General features: G+C 36.1%; 1 protein-coding gene across 1 annotated transcript in view; it reads left to right on the top strand.

The window, feature by feature from the left end:
- NHLRC2 (NHL repeat containing 2) overlaps positions 1-20962 on the top strand; it is a 60537-nt gene that overhangs the window by 12946 nt on the left and 26629 nt on the right. The window contains exons 3-5 of the mRNA XM_008506805.2: positions 5750-6205; positions 8407-8528; positions 17278-17407. Coding sequence (XP_008505027.2) covers positions 5750-6205; positions 8407-8528; positions 17278-17407 — 708 coding nt within the window. The remainder of the gene's footprint in view (positions 1-5749; positions 6206-8406; positions 8529-17277; positions 17408-20962) is intronic.

Raw genomic sequence — 20962 nt, 5'->3', positions numbered from 1 at the left:
CTACTTTCTGGTGACTCTACTTGAGGGAGAGCTGCTTGTAACCAGGGGTGACTAAGGAACCGGCCAAATGGAAAGATGAAGATTTCATACAGGTCTTTGTAGAGCTAAGACCAAAACGAGGATGTGGAGTTTTGGTTGTAAGTCAGGGTTTGATTAGAGAAGCAGAACCACTAAGAGTAATGAGAAATAATAAAGGGTTTATGATAGGCACTTGGCCTTATGTAATTGTGGGAGCTGATTAACTAGTGTACATGTGAATGTTGCTTCTATGTCTAGTACCTCAACTTGGAGTCAGCTGGTCAGGCAGCTGAAAAGGAAAGATGGCTGTGAAGTAGGGGAGAGCAAGGATGGACTACAGCCTGCGGGCATGAGCTGGAACCCACGTAAATTTCCAACATAAGTAATGAGGGGACCAGCGGAGGAAGTTGGTGTCCTTTGTCTTGGAGCTAACCACTCACCTGGCCCAGGAGTTGAAGAAGCTGAGGGAGGAGATCTGGCAGGAGCTGGTGCATCTGTGGGGCCCAGTTGGCTATCCCACGGCCAGCAGCATGAGCCAGCAGATAAGCTATGAAGTATGTGAACTGTGCAGTAATGCCTGGTGCCCTGTACCAGTCTTCCAAGCAAAACAGAATGTGGCTGCTGCTTTCTTGTACACCTTCCACTTCTCTCTCAAAATATCTCTTGTGGTCCAGGATACCCCAGCACTAGGGAGGGAATAGAATACTGGAAAACAATTCCAACTTAGCTAAATTGACAAGATACAAATCCATCACCCATGGGTAGAAGAATAGTATAAAATTATATATTCTGACAAAAGTAGAAAGAATGCAACTAAAGGAAGATGGAAAGAAAAGGGAGAGAGCAAGGAGAAGTACAAGACTATTGATGATTGTATAGACCTAGGTGGGAGTTAAAGGATCCCATTTAAGAATAATAGACTAGATAGTAAAAGGTTATGAAAAATGGGGATTAATACTTTCATAATAGTATAAAACGTATTAATACAAGGATTACCGCTGGAACAAAAATACAAACCTTTCTAAAACCCAAAAGAAATTTTTAAAAAAGGAAAAGGGACACACCAAATAAAGAAACACAATCAGTCTAATGTAGCCAGTAAGTACAATATAGGATAATATGAGAGAATTGAGATTAGATATACCAGTTGCATTAATAAATGTGAATAAGGTTTACTCTCCTATTGAAAGAAAATATCTATCAATTCCTATTTTCTTTATTGGGAATGGATGTTGAATTTTGTTTTTCTATTTTGTATCGATTAATTCCTGGTTTTATCTTTATTTCCTTCCTTGTGCTTTCTCTTGATTTATTTTGTTCTTTTCCTAGATTTTTTTAGTGGGAATTTATTCATCTATTTTAATTTGTATTGATATAAATGTTTAAGGCTATGAATTGAAGGCTATGAATTTTCTTCTGTCAATACATTAAATATATCCAATTGTGATATATAGTAGTATTTTTTAGAAGTTCTGTAATTTTGACTTTTGTTTCACTTATCACTCAAGTTGATAGAGGGTTTTAAAATTTCTAAATGGACGGTTGTGAGACAATAGAAAATATATATATTATTCTCTGCCCTGGGTTCCTGGCACAGACCTCCTAAAACCCTTGTAATTTCCTAAGTGGTAAGGGCACTAGGAGTGTCTTTTGTTCTAATATTTGGTCTTTGCCCCTAATTCCTGACAGCGTTCCAAAATCTCCTGGAATTTCCTGGGTGATGGCAGTGTCTTTTGTTCTGAGATGACCCTTGGTGAGCTCCTGGATGGGGGCGCTGGTCACCAGAAAGACCAAGCCATGATTAGAAGCTTGGAATTTTCAGCCTTATTCCCCGTTCTCCAGAGAGGGGAGAGGGGTGGGAATGGAGTTAATAATTAGTCATGCCTATGTGATGAAGACTCCATAAAAAGCCCAGAGCGCTGACGTTCAGAGAGCTTCCGAGCTGGTGCATGCGTGGAGGGGCTGGGAGAAGGCACGGAAGCTCGGCGCCCCTCCTTCCCACCTACCTGGCCACCTTGTCTCTTCCGTCTGCATGTTCATAATAAACTGTGAACCTGTGTTTCCCTGAGTTCTGTGAGCCCTTCTAGCAGATAATTGAATCCAAGGGAAGGGTCATGGGAACCTCTGATCTGTAGCCAAGTGGGACAGAAGCTGTGGGTAAGCTGGGGACCTGCTGCTTGTGGTTAGTGTGTGAGGCGGTGGGGCAGGTTCGTGGGACTGAGCCCTTCACCTCTGGGTCTGTGCTAACTCCAGTTAGCGTCAGGGTTGAATTGTACCATACGAGGCTGGTGTCATAGATAGTGGCTTAGTGTGGAGAAAAAACCCACACATCTCGTGTCAGAAATATTGTGAGTGTGGTGGTCGTGTGAGAGTAAAGGAGAAACACACAGGAACAGTGTAAATTTTTCCTAAACAAAAGGTACTTTTCGTTGCCAGTTTCTGGTTTTATTGTATTGAGGTTAGAGTGTAATCTTTATAATGCTTTCTTTGTGGTCCATGTTTATAAGTGTTCCATGTACACTTGAGAGGAAGGAGACTCTTTATTATCAGAGTATAGTTTGATATGTGTCGATAAGATCAACTTCATTTTACATTAATTAGGGCTTCTGTATCTTGTTATCTGTCTGATGGGTCTGGCTCGTACTCAGAGTGGTGTGTGTCTGCTTTATTAAGCTGCTTCCTTTATTACTTGGTACATGGATATTTGTATCTTTGTCGTGAATGTTTTGAATGTTTTTGCATTAAGATGTTTCTTCCTTTGTCATATTTAATGCTTCAGGGCTTGAAATCTACCTTCTCATCAGGATCACAACCCTTGAATAGGATTGCCTTCATTTCTGTGGTTCACCTTTGTCCATCCCTTTATTTTTAGCTCTTTTGATTCACTTTGTTTTAGATGTTTCTCTAATATGTAGAATGTATCCCTATCTTTTTCTTCTAATAGATGAGTTAAGCCCGTTAACATTTATTTATGGTTATTATGTATTAATATTGTGTTATTATGTGTATTAGGTTTTATTTGTGTTTCTCAACATGATGTGCTTTCTTTGCTGTTGTATTTTACTAATTTCTTTTCATATTTAGATAAGGTTATATTTTTCTTTTATTGGTTATCGTACTTATAAACAAAAAAATAATGAGGGAACATATTTTGAGCTTTTACAGTATACTAGGTACTATGCTAAATGCCTTATATACATTATCTCTTTTAATCCTTAAAACTGACATATGAGGCAGTTATTATTATTTTCCCCATTTTACAAATGAGAAAACTGATGCACAGAGAGGGTAAGTAACTTGCCCAAGGTAACTCAGCAAGTGGTAAAGCCAGAACTTGAATACAGGGAGTGTGAGTCCAGAGCCCTTGCTGTTTTTTGAGGAACTCTATTGTGGCGTAATCAGCATACAGTAAACTGCACGTTTCAAGCGCATAGTCCTTCCCACTCCGCGGCCCGCCCTTCCCCCAGTCCTCAAGCAGCCGCCAGTCACTGTCTTTCTGTAGCTGCTTTCAGGATGTGTGTGGGGCTTTTTGGTTTTATCTTTGGTTTTCAGCAGTTTATGATGTGTCTAGCTAGACATGGTTTTCTTTTAATTTATCCTATTTGGAGTGTACTAACCTTCTTGAATTCTATAAATTTATACGTTTAACCAAACGTTGAAAGTTTTGACATTATTCAGATATTTTTTTCTGCCCTGATCTCTTTCTGGAATTCCAATTACACGTATATTAGATCTTTTGAAACTGTCCCTGTGATTCTGTCCGTTTTTATTTTTTCCAATCTTCTTTGTTTATGTTCTTCAGATTGGATAATTTCTGTTGAACTATCTTTAGGTTCATTGACACTTTTTTCTGACATCTCCTTTTTGCCATTGACCTTATGAGTGAATTTATTTCAAATATGGTATTTTTAAGTGCTAAAATTTTCATTTAGTTCTATTTTTGTTTCTGTTTCTGTTTATAGTTTCTACTTCTCTGTTTATATTTCCTATCTTTTTTTACTTATTTCAAGGGTGTTTTTGTTTACCCTGTGGAGCATAGTTATCATAGCTGTTTTAAGTCTGTCCAGTAATTCAAATATCTGCCTCGTTTTGGTGTTCGTATCTGTCAGTTGTTTTTCCTTTGTAATAGGTCACGTTACCTTGTTCTTTGAGTGTTAGGCAATTTTGGATTGTATCCTGGACAGTGGATGTTATGATATGTAGACTCTGGGTTTTATTATAGTCCTCTAGAGTATATTGACTAATAGGAGGATATTGATCGTTTTAGGAGGCATTCAACCCTTTCAGTTCAAACCCTAAGTTCTGCCTCGTCTTCCGTGTCTCTGTCTCTCCTTCCATCAACCCAGTAGTTCAATTCTCAGTTCTCCAAGCATTTGCTCTACTTTTTTGGGACTGTCTCCCACATGTGCAGGTTAGGAGTTAAGCGAAGACTTGCACGTGTTCCTACTCAAAATGAGGAATCGCCTCCTCCAGCTCTCGTCCCCTCAGGGTGTCCGCCACACTCTCCACTTTCCCTGGTTCCTTGGGCCAGAAAGGTAGTGGGGTTTCTACTGGAGTTTCAGCTGCCTGTGTTGCTCCAAAACAGGCCAATCCTCAGTGCAAAGCCGAGAAAGGGAAAGTAAAACTGGAGACACCCTCATGTGGTTTGCTTTTCCAAGTTTTGCCGCCACCCCAACAGTCTACCTGGTTTTGTTTGCTTTTCTCAGTCCTCAGGTGTGTGTGTGTGTGTGCATGCGTGAGTTTTGTTTCGGAGTTAATAGTTGTAGTGGAGGGATGGGCTGTCAGCGAATTACACCTTCCACTTTGCGTCGTTTTATTTCTTCTTTATGCTGGTTTATATAGTTTTTGATGGGTGTGTTGGGAGATTCTAATTTACAGAGCTGTTATTATCTCCGCTACTGTGGTGGTCAATATTGAGTTTTCTCTCTGAATCTAAGCCAAACACTTCTTACTTTTTTTTTTTTTTTACCTTCTTCTTGACATACCATATTGATTAAGTAAAGGAAATATGTTTTTAGTTTTTAGTTTTCAACAGTTCTACTGTCTACAATGAGGTTTTTTCTAAGAACTATATAATAAGAATTTTAAATAAGTCAAAGACCTTATATTATGGAACATATTGCTTGTATTCATTCTGTTATCTGTATGTAGGTAGGTCATAAAAATTTAGGAGGCTAGTGAATTTCAAAGGGTTTTACACGAGGTGGAGAAAAACGTTACGAAATTTCAACATCTTCATAAGAAAATAGTGTTGTTGTTTTTTTCTGAGGAAGATTCGCCCTGAGCTAACAGCTGTGCCAGTTTTCTCTTATTTTGTACGTGGGATGACGCCACAGCATGGCCACTGACGAGTGGTGTAGGTCTGTACCCAGGAAGCGTACCCTGGCCCCTGAGGCAGAGTGTACTCCACTTAACGACTAGGCCACAGGGCTGGCCCCAAGAGTGTATGTTTTAAAGCTGTGTCTAGATAAAGGCCGTAAAGAGTTTTAATTCTGGAATAGCCACATGATTTTGATCATCTGTGTTTTTATGTAGTAACTAAGATTTTCATGAGATTTAAATGTTAATTTCTCATACATGTGTTTTAAGTTGATACTAATTTAGTTCCACCTTTTTTCTTTTTTCTCTCTGGACTGTTTATATTCATTAATGACCCAAAACCTAATCCATGGATGGTGATATTCAAACTTTAATCCTTCATAATGTTTAACTTATAATGTTTTCCATTTAGATGGCCTTCTGATTGTTGGTGTTCACTCAGCTAAGTTTCCAAATGAAAAAGTCCTGGATAGCATTAAGAGTGCTGTTCTTCGATACAACATCACCCACCCTGTGGTTAATGATGCTGATGCCAGCCTTTGGCAAGAGCTGGAAGTTTCCTGCTGGCCAACTCTCGTCATACTGGGACCCCGTGGAAACATGTTGTTCTCTTTGATTGGAGAGGGACACAAAGATAAATTATTTTTATATACTTCAATAGCTTTAAAGTATTACAAAGACAGGGGACAGATCAAAGATAATAAAATTGGAATAAAACTCTATAAAGATTCTTTGCCGCCTTCACCATTGCTATTTCCTGGCAAAGTAACAGTAGACCGTGTTACTAATAGATTGGTGATAGCAGACACTGGACATCATAGAATTTTGGTTGTCTGGAAGAATGGACAAATTCAGTACAGCATTGGAGGTAAAGTTTGCTTCTAATTATGATGTAAAATGTCTTTTACAGTAAAAAAAAAAGTAGCTCAAGGTAATATATTAAAATTGAAATTTATAATTAAGAATGAATTATAGAAGGGCAATATACATTGACGTTTAACTTCATCATGAAATTATTTTGTTAATTCATATATGAGATCTGAATTAATCTCTTCTCACTCTCTCAAAAACCAAACAAGAATACTCAAAAAGCTCCATTCAGATCAAAAGGAGGAAATCTTTTAAGTTATAATTTTTGAATATATTTGTATATCCCTTCTTGTTTTTTAAAAAAAACTACCACACTTATTGTATCTTATGAAATTATTGTATGCATTTTGGATTTCAGGCTTAAATGGAGTGTTTCACTTTCCATCAGAATATACCCATATCTTTTTGAAGATCAGGACAGTACCCTAGGAACTTGAGACTTAGATTATAAAATAAATAACCTAGGATTTGTACGGAATTTTACGTCTCTCTTCTTCTGTAAGAACTTAAGCATACTCTGGATCCATTCCCTTTGGGTATAGCAAAAATACAAGTATCATACAAGCATAGATCATTTTGTTCCCTATCTCCCTGGTCTTAGATTTAAAAAGGGCTCTTACTGACACCTACATAATTAATAAAATCTGTTAAGTACATTCTTATTAATCCAGGCTGAATTGACGTCTACCAACATATTAGTCAAAGAAAGAAGTCAGTCAGCTCTTTGCAGTTCTGCTTTAGTAATACATACAGCGTTAGTACATAAAGTAGGGATATCTGCGTTTCTAATGCAAATAAATTAATCATACACTAAGCCCTGGTGCTTCTTAGTATGCCAAGATATTATTCCCTTAGCTCTTGAATTTTTTATGTTGTTGTTTTTGTTAGAGTATGTGTATATTTTATGTTTTTTAAATAAACCCACAGAAGCTACCTTTCCCAAACATGTTTCTAGGAATACTGTTATCTTGTGATAATAGTTATTTTACAATTTTTTAAAAGCAATTCTGTTGTCAGATACACTCAGGAAATACTGGTTAGGTGTAGTTTAACAGATCTCTGTTGGTGGTGGTGTCACTGTACTGCTTAGATCTTTTACTCTGCTAATGTGCCTCAGGAATATCCAAGAGGGCGTTATAGTGCACAGTATTTTCTGATCTGAAGTGACCACAGTATCCTCCCTTTCTTTTTACCCAGGGAACTCTCACCAACAATAATAATATTAATAATAGTAAGCACTTATGCATGTGCCTGGCATTATTCTAAGCACTTTACCTGTATTAGTTTATTTCGTCTCACAATGCTATGAGTTAGGTATGTTATTAGTTCCATTTTACAGAAGAGAAAAGGAGACACAGAGAACTTGCCCCCATCGTCAGCTGGGGTTTAAACCAAGTCTGCTGGGCCTTGAGTGCATGTCCTTAGCTGCTGCATCATACCGCCTCTCTTACAGCTGGGACAGTGGAGTTCTTTGAAGCGTAGTTTGGGAATGCTGGCTTAGAGGCTTGAATTGCTTGTCCTCTTGTCACAGAAATAACAATTATATTTTATTATTCTGTGTGCTCTCCACCCTTGAAACTCTACATGTAGTCCAGAAGCTGAGAAGTAGGCCATTAGAACAGAATCACTCTTTGTCTCTCTTAAAGTGTGCATGAGATAGAACTTTGTGGCCAAGTGACGTGGTAAATATGAATGATTCTTAACCTGGGGTTTATGGACTATTAAGAAATGCTTGAATGGTCCTTGGGATCTAAGACCCCCTAGAAATTGTTTGTGATGTTTTATGGGCATGTGTATTTTTCTTAGTGAGGAGTTCATAATTTTCATTGTATTATCAAATTGTATTGTAGATCTTCCAAAATTGTTAAAAATCATTCATCTGTATGCTAAAAGATTAAAATTATTTTTTAATTCTTTCTAGTCTAGATAATAGGTAATTAAGACGCTTTTAAAAGTGTGTTCTTCTGATATATACTACTATACTTACGTGCACTGGTGAGCATTGTCCAGTAAGCCCTGTCATTTGCAGAACTCACTCTTCAGAAAAACAGATTTCTTGGGAAACATTTTAGTTTTTAGGTAGAAGTATCATGCTATTTATAATAAAATCCCAGCTATAAACACAAGTTTTATCTTTTTGGTTTTACTTTGAGATAACTTTTTAAGTGGAAAATTTGTCATGATTATCTTGTCTTTTAGGACCCAACCCTGGAAGAAAAGATGGAACATTTTCAGAGTCAACTTTCAATTCACCACAGGGTGTGGCCATAATGAATAATATCATCTATGTAGCAGATACTGAAAATCACCTTATCAGAAAGGTAATTTTCCATTTTAAATAAGGCTTTAGCAATTCTAATCAGAAAAACTGATAATTACTTGCCGCCTTAAATATTGAAGTGAGAGGGTGATACTTAAATACCTCAGAGCATTCTTACTCAGATTTTTTCAGAGGTACTCGCTTTAGTTTTATCCCTGGTATCTTGTTTTTCGTCACAGAGGACAAACCCACTCAAGTCCTTTTTTTTTATCCTTTATTTCAAGGTCATAGTCCTAATTCCCGAAAGCTCCTCATTTTGAGTTGTTTTCCTAACCGCTATTTGCAAAGTGATGCTTTGTCCTTTTCAGTTAAGTTTTCTCAGACCTAGAAAAAAATCATATCATGCCTGCGTTCCTTCAGCTCTTATGCTTTGCCTGAAAGTTATCAGTCAGTTAGTCTTAAAATTTGTTTTATCTCATTATAAAAGTAATGTGTGATCTTATTGTTTTAAAAAATGGATTAATACATAAAGGTAAAAACGTCCCCTGATCATCTATCTATTCCAGTTCCCCAGATAACCAGTCATTGTTAAAATTTGTGCCATTTCAGAAATTTTCTTCTCATATACAAATAAATTTATATTAAAAAGACTGCCTCTAGAGAATCTTTTTTTTTTTTTTGCGGTGGGGAAGATTAGCCCTGAGCCAGCATCTGCCAATCCTCCCTTTTGGCTGAGGAAGATTGGCTCTAAGTTAACATCTGTGCCCATCATCCTCTACTCTATATGTGGGACACCTGCCACAGCACAGCTTGACAAGCAGTATGTAGGCCCACTCCCGGGACCCAAACAGGCGAAACCCAGGCTGCCGAAGCGAAATGTGTGAACTTGACCGCTGCGCCACCCAGCTAGCCCCTAGAGAATCTTTTTTAAAACAAATGGAATCATACTGTGTATACATAAGCCTCTACGATCTTTTTTTAGCTTATTTTTTCCCTGTTAGTCACTTGAATGATATGACTGCATAGTATTCCATTATAGAAGTACCTAGTTGTTTTAAACATTCTTTATTGGTGAATATTTTCGCTATAATCCATTGGTCTTTAAGTTGCCATCTATTTGGAAAATAAGTAACTAAGTTCATCTAACGTCCTTCTGCTTAAACATACTGTTTCTGATACTTCCTTGCTTTTCTCGCTGGTTCTCTCTGTATGCCAATTTATCTGACAATATCATCACCTAATATAAACATAATAGGAGAAACATGTATAGAACATATGACAACATCCACTGTAATGTAAGTCTCCATTAGGGCACGAAATGTGTTTTCTTTGCTGCTGAAATCCTAAGCACCTAGAACAGGGCCTGGCCCACAGTAGATGTTCAATAGATATCTGTTAAATGAATTTATGGACAAATGACATCTGTCTAATGAAGCATTTTCTAAAGAGAATATTCTTCTTAACACAAAAAGGTGTTACATGAAGAAAGGATTTTGTGAATTTATAAATTAAAGCAGATTTATTTTTTGAAAGTGTTAGAGACTTTCTTTTTGGAGACTTTAATATACTAATGGATTGTGATTACATCAGTCGAGGGATATGTGTGCAGTATTTCTAAAGTTACTTGACCCGGGAACCATTTTAGGCAGAACTTTCATAGGACTGATGATTTCATGGTATATACTTTGGGAAAAAGTGGTTTTCTGTCACTAAATCCTTAAAGGTCACTGTTTGTTTATCAGCATCTTTTTGGGGTTGTATGCCTCTATAATTCATCATAGTGTCCTAGACATCTAATGGAATTAAAGTAGTAAGATATTTAACCTACAACATTCAGGAAGTACTTGTCTTTTTTTAATTGTACATTATTTCTCTTGCTTTAGAACTGAACTTAACAGGTTTTGGAGTATTGACTGTTTTTCAGATACTTTTTAAGTAGCATAATCACAACAAATTTAGGTTACCTGGAGTTATTTTTATATTGTGTGACTTAGTGTCTGCAAAAATAGGAAGTGAAGTGAAATTATTTCTTCCTCTTCTTTTAAAAGTATAAAAATATTTATTGTTTTACTTTTGTTTTTTGTTTTTTTCTTTTTTTTTTTTTTTTGAGGAAGATTAGCCCTGAGCTTACTACTGCCAATCCTCCTCTTTTTGCTCAGGAAGACTGGCCCTGAGCTAACATCCATGCCCATCTTCCTCTACTTTATACTTGGGACGCCTACCACAGCATGGCTTTTGCCAATCCATGTCATGTCCGCACCCGGGACCCGAAGCGGCAAACCCCAGGCTGCTGAGTAGCGGAACGTGCGCACTTAACTGCTGCACCACCAGGCCAGCCCCTTAATTTTGTTTAAAACCTTATTTGCAGAGAGTTAGTCATACTCTCACAAACGTCATAGCTCACAAACATCACTGTTTCATGCAGACCTGTCTCGTTTAGAATTTATTTTTTATAAATTTTTCTTCACACCCCATTCCCCTACAATTCCCCTTACATAAACACACCTGTACACAGCCATTTTGATATGTTTAATTTGTATTATTTTATTTGTTTATGACCTTGTAACATGTAGTGTTTCATGTGCATGCTTTTTTTTAAAATTGAGGTATAATTGATGTACAACATTATAATGATTTGATATTTGTATATATTGCAAAATGTTCACCACAATGTCTCGTTAACATCTGTGACCGTACATAGTTACCAGAAAACTTTTTTGACTTATGATGAAGGCTTTTAAGATGTACTCTCTTAGCAGCTTTCAAATATGCAATACAGTATTAATAACTACAGTCACCATGTTATACATTATATCCTCATGACTTACTTATTTTATAACTGGAAGTTTATACCTTTTGACTTCTTTTGTAGGTGTTTTTTAACAACTTTATTGTGATATATTTTACGTGGCATAAAATTCACCCATTTCAAGTATACAAGAATTTTTGGTAAATTTAACCTGTTATGCAACCGTAACCATAAACTGTTTTTGGAAAATTTTCATTCCCTTAGTAAGAACCCTCGTGACCAATTACAGTTAATACCCCTTCCTCCCCCAGTCCTAATCTACTTTGTGTCTCCATAAATTTGCCTCTTTTGAACTCATATAAATAGAATCATTCTGTATATGGTCTCTTGTGTCTGGGTTCTTTCATTCTGCGCAGTGTTTTTGAGGTTTACCTATGATGTAGCATATCATAGTTTATTACTTCATATTGCTGGATGGTGTTCCACTGGATATACTACATTTTGTCTAACCACTTAGCAGTTGATGAACATTAGGGTTTTTCTAATTTTGGGCTATTGTGAATAATTCACATGTAAGTTTTGTGTGTATATACATTTTCTTTTCTCTTGCATACATAACCTAAGTACTGAAATTGTTGTCATGTGTTTTATATTTTATGTTTAACATTTAGAAAAACTGCTAAACTGTTTTGAACAGTGATTGTACCATTTTACATTTCCACCCACATATTTCTGCGTTCCAATTTCTGCATATCTTCACCATTACTTATTTTCCATTTTTTTAATTCTAGTCATCCTACTATGTGTGAAGTGGCCTCTCACTGTAGTTTTGATGTGCATTTCTCTAATGAGTAATGATGTCAAACATCTTTTTCTATGTTTATTGACCACTTGTGTATCTTCCTTTGAGAAATGTCTATTCAGATTCTTTGCCAATTTTTTAATTGGGTTCTTTATATTTTTTATTATTGAGCTATAAGAGTTCTATATATATGCTGGGTCCCTTATCAGGTATATGATTTTCAAATGCTTTCTCACATTCTGTGAGTTGTCTTTTCACTTTCTTAATCATGTCTTTTCATTCATAAAAGTTTTAAATTTGATGATTCCCAATTTATTTTTTTCTTTCATTGCTTATGCTTTTGGTGTTACGTGTAAGACTCCATTGGCAAATCCAAGGTCACAAAGATTTACTCCTATGTTTTCCTCTAAGCATTTTATGATTATGGCTCTCTCAGTTGTCTTTGATCCATTTTGAGTTGATTTTTGTATATGGTGTGAGGTAGGAGTCTAACTTTATTCTTTCACATGTGGATATCCAGTTACTTCAGAACAACTATTTATTGAAGACTCTTTCTCCATTGAATAATCTTGGCAACCTTGTAGAAAATCTGTTGATCATACATGCGTGGGTTTATTTCTGGACTTTCAAGTTTATTCCATTGATCTGTGTGTCTTTCCTTAGGCCATTACCACACCGTTTTGATTGCTGAAACTTTTAATAAGTTTTGAAATCAGGAATTATGAGTTCTCTCACTCTCTTCTTTTTCTTAGGGATAGCAAGGGCCCATCCCTAAGCTGCCTTGTTTTGGCTCTTCTGGGTCCCTTGCAATTCCATATGAGTTTTAGGACCACCTTATCCATTTCTACAAAAACTTCTGTTTGTTTCTCATATAAATAATTATATTGTCCACAAAAACAAATAACAGTTTGATCTTTTTATTTTTACCCTTTTTCTTTCCTTTTATTATATTGCTGGCCACAACCTCCATTGCTTTTAACAGTGATAGTGGCTATCTTGTCATACTCAGATCTTAAAGGGAATGCATGTAAATTTTTTCTAAAAGTTTAATATTCTCTATAGCTTTGGGAAATAAAGTAGTTATGAAGTTAAGAAACTTTCCTTTCATTCCTAGCTGCTAAGAATTATTTTATTATATAATTTTATTAAATGCGTGTTCTACATTTATGGAAATAATTATATAATTTTTTGCCCTTAGTGTGTTGATGTGATGAGTTATATCAGTAGATTTTTTTCTTTTTTTTTTGGTGAGGAAGACCTGAGCTAACATCTATGCCAGTCTTCCTTTAATTTGTATGTAGGACGCCACCCTGGCATGGCTTGACAAACAGTGTGTAGGTCCACACCTGGGATCTCAACCCGCAAGCCTTGGGCCACTGAAGCAGAGCTTGTGAACTTAACCACTATGCCACCAGGCCGGCCCCTTAATAGATTTTTTTAATGTTTAACCACCTTTTTATTCCTTTGGATAAACCTTATCTAATCTTGAATTTTTTAAGCAGTCTAGTTGGATTTGATTATCCAGAATTATATTTAATATTTTAAAATTCATAAAATTCATGTTTATAAATTAAATGGCTCTATATTTTCTTTCTTTTTTGTTTTTTTTGAGGAAGATTAGCCCTGACCTAACATCTATGCCCATCTTCCTCTACTTTATATGTGGGACACCTACCACAGCATGGTGTGCCAAGTGGTGCCATGTCCACACCTGGGATCCAAACCGGCGAACCCCAAGCCGCCAAAGCCAAACGTGTGCACACAACCGCAGTGCCACTGGGCTGGCCCCTCTATATTTTCTTATACTGTTTTCCCCTGATTTTGCGATGAAGGTCACAATAACCTTATCAGATGAGCTACTTAATTTTCATTCTTTTTCTCTTTTTTTTGGAAAAATTTATCTAATGTAGGAATTAATGGTTTTTGAACATTTATTAAAGCTCCTCTATCTAATCACCTGGTCCTGGGGCTTTTTGCAGGAGGAATTCTTCAATTATCTTATGAGTTTCTGTGATACATTTCTTAAATCAAGATCTGTTTCAAGGGCCCATCCCTAAGCTGCCTATTGTATTTAGGCATATTGGTTTCAGTAAAAATATAGATAAGGTTACGTGGATGAATATTCTTTACAGTTTTAGGAGATTATAGAGTAGCTATTAAAAATAATGCAAGGAGGGGCAGTGGCCGGCCCAGTGGTGTAGTGGTTAAGTTCGTGTGCTTCACTTCGGCAGCAAAATATCGAATTCTTTCCCTCCAAAACTGGGAACCAAGCAAGGATTCCCACTCTCACCCCATCTATTAAATATTGTACTGGAAGTACTAGCCATTGTAATAAGGCAAGAAAGGCATACAGGCTGAAAAGGAAGAAGAACTGTCTTTATTTGCCAGTGACTTGTCACATATGTAGAAAATTCTAAGTCTATGAAAAAGCTACTGGAACTAATTGAATTTACGAAGGTTGCAGAATACAAAGTCGATATAAAAGATCAGCTGTATTTTTATATACTAGTGACAGTCAATTGGAAGTTGGAATTTTAAAATTCTATTTATAATAGCAAAAAAAACATAAAATACTTAGAATAAATTTAACAAAATAATACGAGAACTGTATACTTCAGACTACAAAACATTGCTGAGAAAAATTAATCCAATACTGGATTGGAAGGCTCAGTATTAAGCCATAGATCTCCAAATTGATCTGTAGATTCAATGCAATCTCAATCAAAACTCCATCAGGCTTTTTTGGTAGATATTGACAAGCAGTTCCAAAACTTACGTGAAAAGGCAAAACAAAGTCTTATTATATCTAAAACAATCTTGAAAAAGCACAGTTAAAAGACTTATACTGCCTGATTTCAAGACTTACTATAATGCTGTGCTAATCAAGACAGATACTTTCATAAGGACAGATATCAAAGAATAGCCTAGAAGTAATCTCATACCTGTACAGTTATTTGATTTTCAAAAGAGCATCAAAACAATCAAGGGAGAAAGGAAAGTCATTTCAGCAAATTGTGCTTAAACAACCAGATATCCACATGAGAAAGAAAAGAAACACGACTCCTACCTCACACTTTATATAAACACCAATTCAACATGCATCAGAGACCTACATGGAAACACAAAAACCATAGAGCTTTTAGCAGGAGACAGGAGAATAGCTTTGTGACTTGCAGGTGGGCAAAGGTTTCTCAAGACAGAACATAGAAACGATAATCATAAAAGGAAAAAATAATAGATTTGAATTTATCACAATTTAAAACTTCTCGTTAAAATTTGCTATTAAGAAAATGAAAAGACAAGCCACAGATTGTCAGAAAATAGTCACAAAAATTCACGAAATGTAATCTATTGAGGGACTAGTATTCATGAAATATAAAGTTTCCTACAACTTAAAAATGAGAAGACAGCCCAATGAAAAATGGGCCAACAATTTGAACAGACATTTTTCAAAAGCAGATATAATAATGACCACAGCAAGGCTAGCCCAGTGGTGTAGTGATTAAGTTTGCATGCTCTGCTTCAGTGGCCCAGAGGTCACAGATTTGGATCCTGGGTGCAGACCTACATACTGCTCATCAAGAAATGCTGTGGCAATGTCCCACAACAGTATATAGATTGGTACAAGATGTTAGCTCAGGGCCAGTCTTCCTCACACACACAAAAAAAGAATGACCACAGCACATAAAAAAGTAATCAACATCATGAGTTAAAAAGGAAATGTAAATTAAAACCACAGTGAAACTCCACTATACATCCACTGTAATGTTAAAAGTGAAAAGACTGACACTATAGGTTGGCAAGGATGTGGAGCAGTTGGAGCTCACATACATTTTTGGTGGAGATATCAAATGATGGACTACTATGGACAACTTGCAGGCAGTGTTATCAGACTAATCGTATCCCTGCCCTATAACAGCAGTATAGTTCTGTGAATTTACCCAAGAGAAGTGCAGACTTATCTACCAAATGGCCGCTGCAAAAATATTCATAGCAACTCTACTTAAACTAGAAACATCCGAGGTGTCCATTAGTAGGGAAATATATAAATAAACCATGCTATATTCCTATGATGGGATACTGCTCGGCAATAAAAAGGAACAAGCTACCAATACATGCATAAATCTCAGAAACATGAAGATAAGAAGCCTCACACAAGAATCCAGTCTTTGATTCCATTTGTCTGAAGTCCTGGAAGAGAGAAAACTATTCTGTGATGGAAAAAAACTTAATACTGTTTGCCTCTGGGGGCAGGAATGACTGGAAAGAGGCTTGAGGGAACTTGCTGAGATGAAGGTGACATTCTATATCTTTTTGTAAGTTGGGGCTCCACAGGTTTATGCGTTTGTTACAGTTCATCACATGATATGCTTAAGGTTTGTGCATTTCATTATAAGTTTCGCCTTAAAAAAGGAACTCTAGTTAATGATAAGCATGCTGAGATATTTAGGGACAGTGTACTGATGTATACAGTTTACTTTCAGATGTGTCAAAAAATATAAATGGATTGAGGGATTGGTAGCTGGAGAAGATATGTGATAAAGCGAGTAAGTGAAATGTTGATAGTAGGTGGTGGGCGTATGGATGTTTGCTGCAAAATTCTTTCAGCTTTTCTGTATGTTTGAAAGTTTTCATGGTAAAATGTTGGGAGAGGATCTCAGGAGATGAAACCGGAGCATCTGGTTTGCAGTAGAGTGCATTAGTTTTTCAGGGTATGAAGTAGAGGCAGTATGGTCTAGAGCTAGAACTACTTGGTTGAAATCCCAGGTCCTCAGCTTACTAGCTCTGGAATCTTGGGAAAGTTACTTAATGATCTAGGCCTCAGTTTTCTCTAAAATAATCAAAATCACATATTAAGTTCTATATGTGTCAGTTACTAGCTGAGCATAATTAGAATATATACATTTAATTTTAAGAAACATACATTTTTCTAGATTGCACTTTTACTTTCCAAATTTCACTTTCTTTTAAATTATTTTATAGTTAAAGTGAGATCAACACCAGTTTTGATAAAGGCATGATGAGGGAGTAGGGTAGGAAGAAAGTAGGGGAATGGACAGGTGGGGAAATGAAAAGCACTGAGTTTGTGCATTTGAATAATAAGGTGACACTGTACTTGATTAGCCTTTTTTTTAAAAAAAAAAGAAAAAAAGAGTATTTGTCTGCAAATGCTCTCTATGTGTTCTATTGGAAATCTTCATATGCCAAAAGAAAAAGTAAAAGTAACATGCATTGCATAAAACGTATTAATTTCTGTAGATTGACCTGGAAGCTGAGATGGTGAGCACTGTAGCTGGCATTGGAATTCAAGGTACAGATAAAGAAGGTGGAGCTGAAGGAGAACAGCAGCCCATTAGTTCCCCTTGGGATGTGGTTTTTGGAACATCAGGTATGTAAAGTTTTAATATTAAACATAAGTGAACTTTGCTTAATAAAAATAAGATTTTAAAAATATTCTTGGGACATTCTATTGGATTAATTCTATTGCAAGTTATTTCATACTAAAAAGACAATCCAGGAATTTTAGTACTCGTGTTTTTCGTTGGCCCACAGTGATGCTGAGATGGTTATCTATATGTCTAAAACCAGATTCATGAATAAAGAAAGTTAGTATAGTACTTTGAAAATGGAATTTGGGACTAAATGGTATGTATGGTCTTAATATATTTATAGAGTGTATAAGCACCAACTTAGCTGAATGGCTTTATGTTTGAGATTATTTTCTATTATGCCAATTTAGTTACAATTCAGTGACCTTGATCTTTTCTGCTGTCATTAACTTTTTTTATAAAGCTTTTAATATCATAAAATAACCAAATGAACTACTAGTATTACCTATACTTAATGTATTTAACTTAGCTATTTTGTGTGAGTTATTTTTGAGAATTCTGGTTTTGGCATTCTGTGTGCTAGTAATTATGACTTGTTGTCGTGGCTCACAGGGGCAAGAGGATGGGAGGTAGGGAAGCAGTGCGTCCCAGGTGCAAGGGGATTTATTCCATGTGGAGAATCTAAAAACAGTAGTAAAACCAACTAAAACTCAGCCTTCTTCTATCACCAGGTTCCAGCAATTGTAAATAATTTCAGGGTTAAAAATACTCATCCCCACCAGGACTTGTCACTCTTGCCTCTCTGCCTTTGGTATGCCACTGAGCTATTTGAATATAAATCTTGTAGATGGAAAAATAATCTGAAACACATCCATCAGTTCAAATACTCAAACTGATTGAGATTTGTTACTTTGGTATGCTGTTACCCTCCCTCAAGGAAAACAAAAATTTCTGGCCTTAGTATGTAAGCCCCCAGTGATTTATAGCTGATAGTGGATATAGCAGTTCAGTTATTGATACTTACATTTGCAACTTACAGCCTGTATATACTGTATCTGTCAGTAATTGCCACTTATAATAATGCTTCATAAGAAACCATCCCAAAACTTTATTTCTCACTCACATACAGGGTTGGGGTTCAGCTCATCAAGGCTGAGCCTGGGCTGGGTTCCAAGCTGTTTCTTGGGTTGGATCTACTCCATTTGTTTCTCATCCTCCTTGGACCAGTAGTTGTCTGAGGCATATTCTTTTGGCAAGAGGCAGGAACACAAGAGCGTGAGCTCAGTTACCCACGTTTTAAGCCTTTGCTCATGTCATATCTGTTTACTTGCTGTTATTAAAGCAAGTGCTATAACTAAGCTCAGAGGCATGGGGCAGAGGCATGGGATCTGCACTTTACCTACAGTGAGGCCATGGCGAGGGTGTGGATGTATAATATGACTACAGAGGAATTAAGAATTCAATTACCAGTAGTTCAATCTGTCACATATATCAGAATTTACATTGCTTAAAAACAGGATGTACTTTTCTAGATGCTTTACTAAGTTGGATTTGGATGGCCAAGGAGTAGAGGAGTACTTCATTATTTTTCTAGGCTAATATTTTTTTAATCATACTTTACGGTGTGTGATTTCTGGTGGTTTATCTCTGAGAATGTGCCCAAATTGCTTTCCAAGGAAAACCTTGGCTGTCTTGACAAGTACTCCCTCAGCTTCCTACTGGAGTGATGTGCTGTCTGAGACTTGTTTCTTGATTAAACTGTTTACCGTAAAGGAAGTGAGTCCTACCTTAGTTCAACAGATCATTAGAAGCATATGGCTCTGCATTTAACTTACAGCTTAAGATAACTTCACTCTCGCTACTTGGCAAGAGGAGTAATCTTGAATGCACATAAGTAACCCCTTTCAAAATGTTGGCTGCAAGAAAATGTTTTTCAAGCACTGTATGAAGGACCTACAATCATGATGACTACTCTAGTCCAAGAGTTCTTAACCTTGGCTTATAGACCTAAGGCATTCATGGTTAGGCTTTATGAGGTACTTAAACTTCCCAGAAATTCTGTTTAACATTTGGAGGAGTTGGTCAGATTCTCACCAGAGTTTGACAGTGGTGTGTTACTCAAAAATATTAAGAACCACTGCTTTAAATTGCTCTAGAATCTAACCCTGGATTAATGTATTTTGTCAGAGTATGAGGAAATAGAATCCTAGAATATTGTTCTACTTAGAGTTGTTTTTACTAAACTGCATTTTGGCATGACATCATTCATTAAAAAATATATCGACACAAACATATCATATACATTTATATTTATATGTGTGTTGTATGTGTTTCATATTATGTATTTCATCAAAATACGGCCCTATGGGACTTGTTACTGTTTTTACTATAGGGATTTCCTGGTAGTTTCAGTTATTAACTTCTAAATGACCTCTCTGATTATCTACTGGAGAAATTTTTTTCTGGTTGCTGCATTATAGATAATTATACTTTTTCCTAAGTATCAGGTTTGTTTTTAAGCTCCTGGGTAATTTGAGTATCATAACTGATTGTGTTTGCATTGTATTGATTGCTAGGAAACTAAGACAGATTTATCTTTAGCAAAGTATAGTGGATAACGTGGCATTCATTTTAATATTAGCATGGTTGCATCGTCCTTTTCTACCTTGTTTACTTATTGCTTCAGTTTTTTTACTTATATTAAATTTATTTATCTTGTTAGGGTTTGTTTCTTTGTAAACTACCTGAACCCTTGTGAAGTAAAAGTAGAAGTATATAAATACAGTAGAATCCTTTACTGAAGTGATTAGAAGTATGATAGTTGATCCATATAGAAAAAAAATCTGTTAAATCTGGGAATAGAAAACTAAAAGGCTTTATTTTAATTTAAGAATTATGAATGTACATTTTTTAGCCAATCTTTTGATGTAGGAACAAAGTGTTTTCTTTAAGTGACCTTGACATTCTCGCACCCCTAAATGTATTGTTTTTGGTTTTCTTAAAGCGTGATGCGAACTTTAAAACACCTGCAAAGAAATCTGAGGGTGGAAATTTTTTTAACCTATTTTTTCCCATTGTCCTCCCCCACCTAATTCAACAATACTTTGACTTAGCTACTTGTCTTTATTGAGTCTTTCCAAAGTATTCAACTTTGTTTTCATAGAAACAGCTTCTTTTTTGCATCCATATTGAATTGGTTCATATATATTTAAATTACAAAATTGTACGACTGGTTTAATCAGACATGGGAATAAGCACAACTTGAAGAGGACCGTATTGAGAAAAATTGTTCTTTTAAACACTTAAGTTTTTTAATACTTCAGTAATTTTCCATAATATTTCTGATAGTCTACCATAGTTAGGAATTTGAAAGAAGATGGAATTATCAGGAGGAAAGCATGAAAAATTAGGTATTGTGATATCTTTATATACTAGGCTGCACTTCAGTGCCAATAATGGACCACAGCTACACCAAGCAACGTGGACAAGTTATCGGAAGGCATCTGTTGAGTGACAAAAGCAAGTTACAGAAGAGACCTACAATATGATTTATTTTATAGGAAGTTCCTTAGCAAGCAAGACTAAATAGATGTTGAGAGATCCATCCAGACATG

The sequence above is a fragment of the Equus przewalskii genome, chromosome 1 (assembly GCF_037783145.1).
Source record: "Equus przewalskii isolate Varuska chromosome 1, EquPr2, whole genome shotgun sequence".
Lineage (NCBI taxonomy): Eukaryota > Metazoa > Chordata > Mammalia > Perissodactyla > Equidae > Equus > Equus przewalskii.
This window is presented reverse-complemented; position numbering and strand designations above follow the sequence as displayed.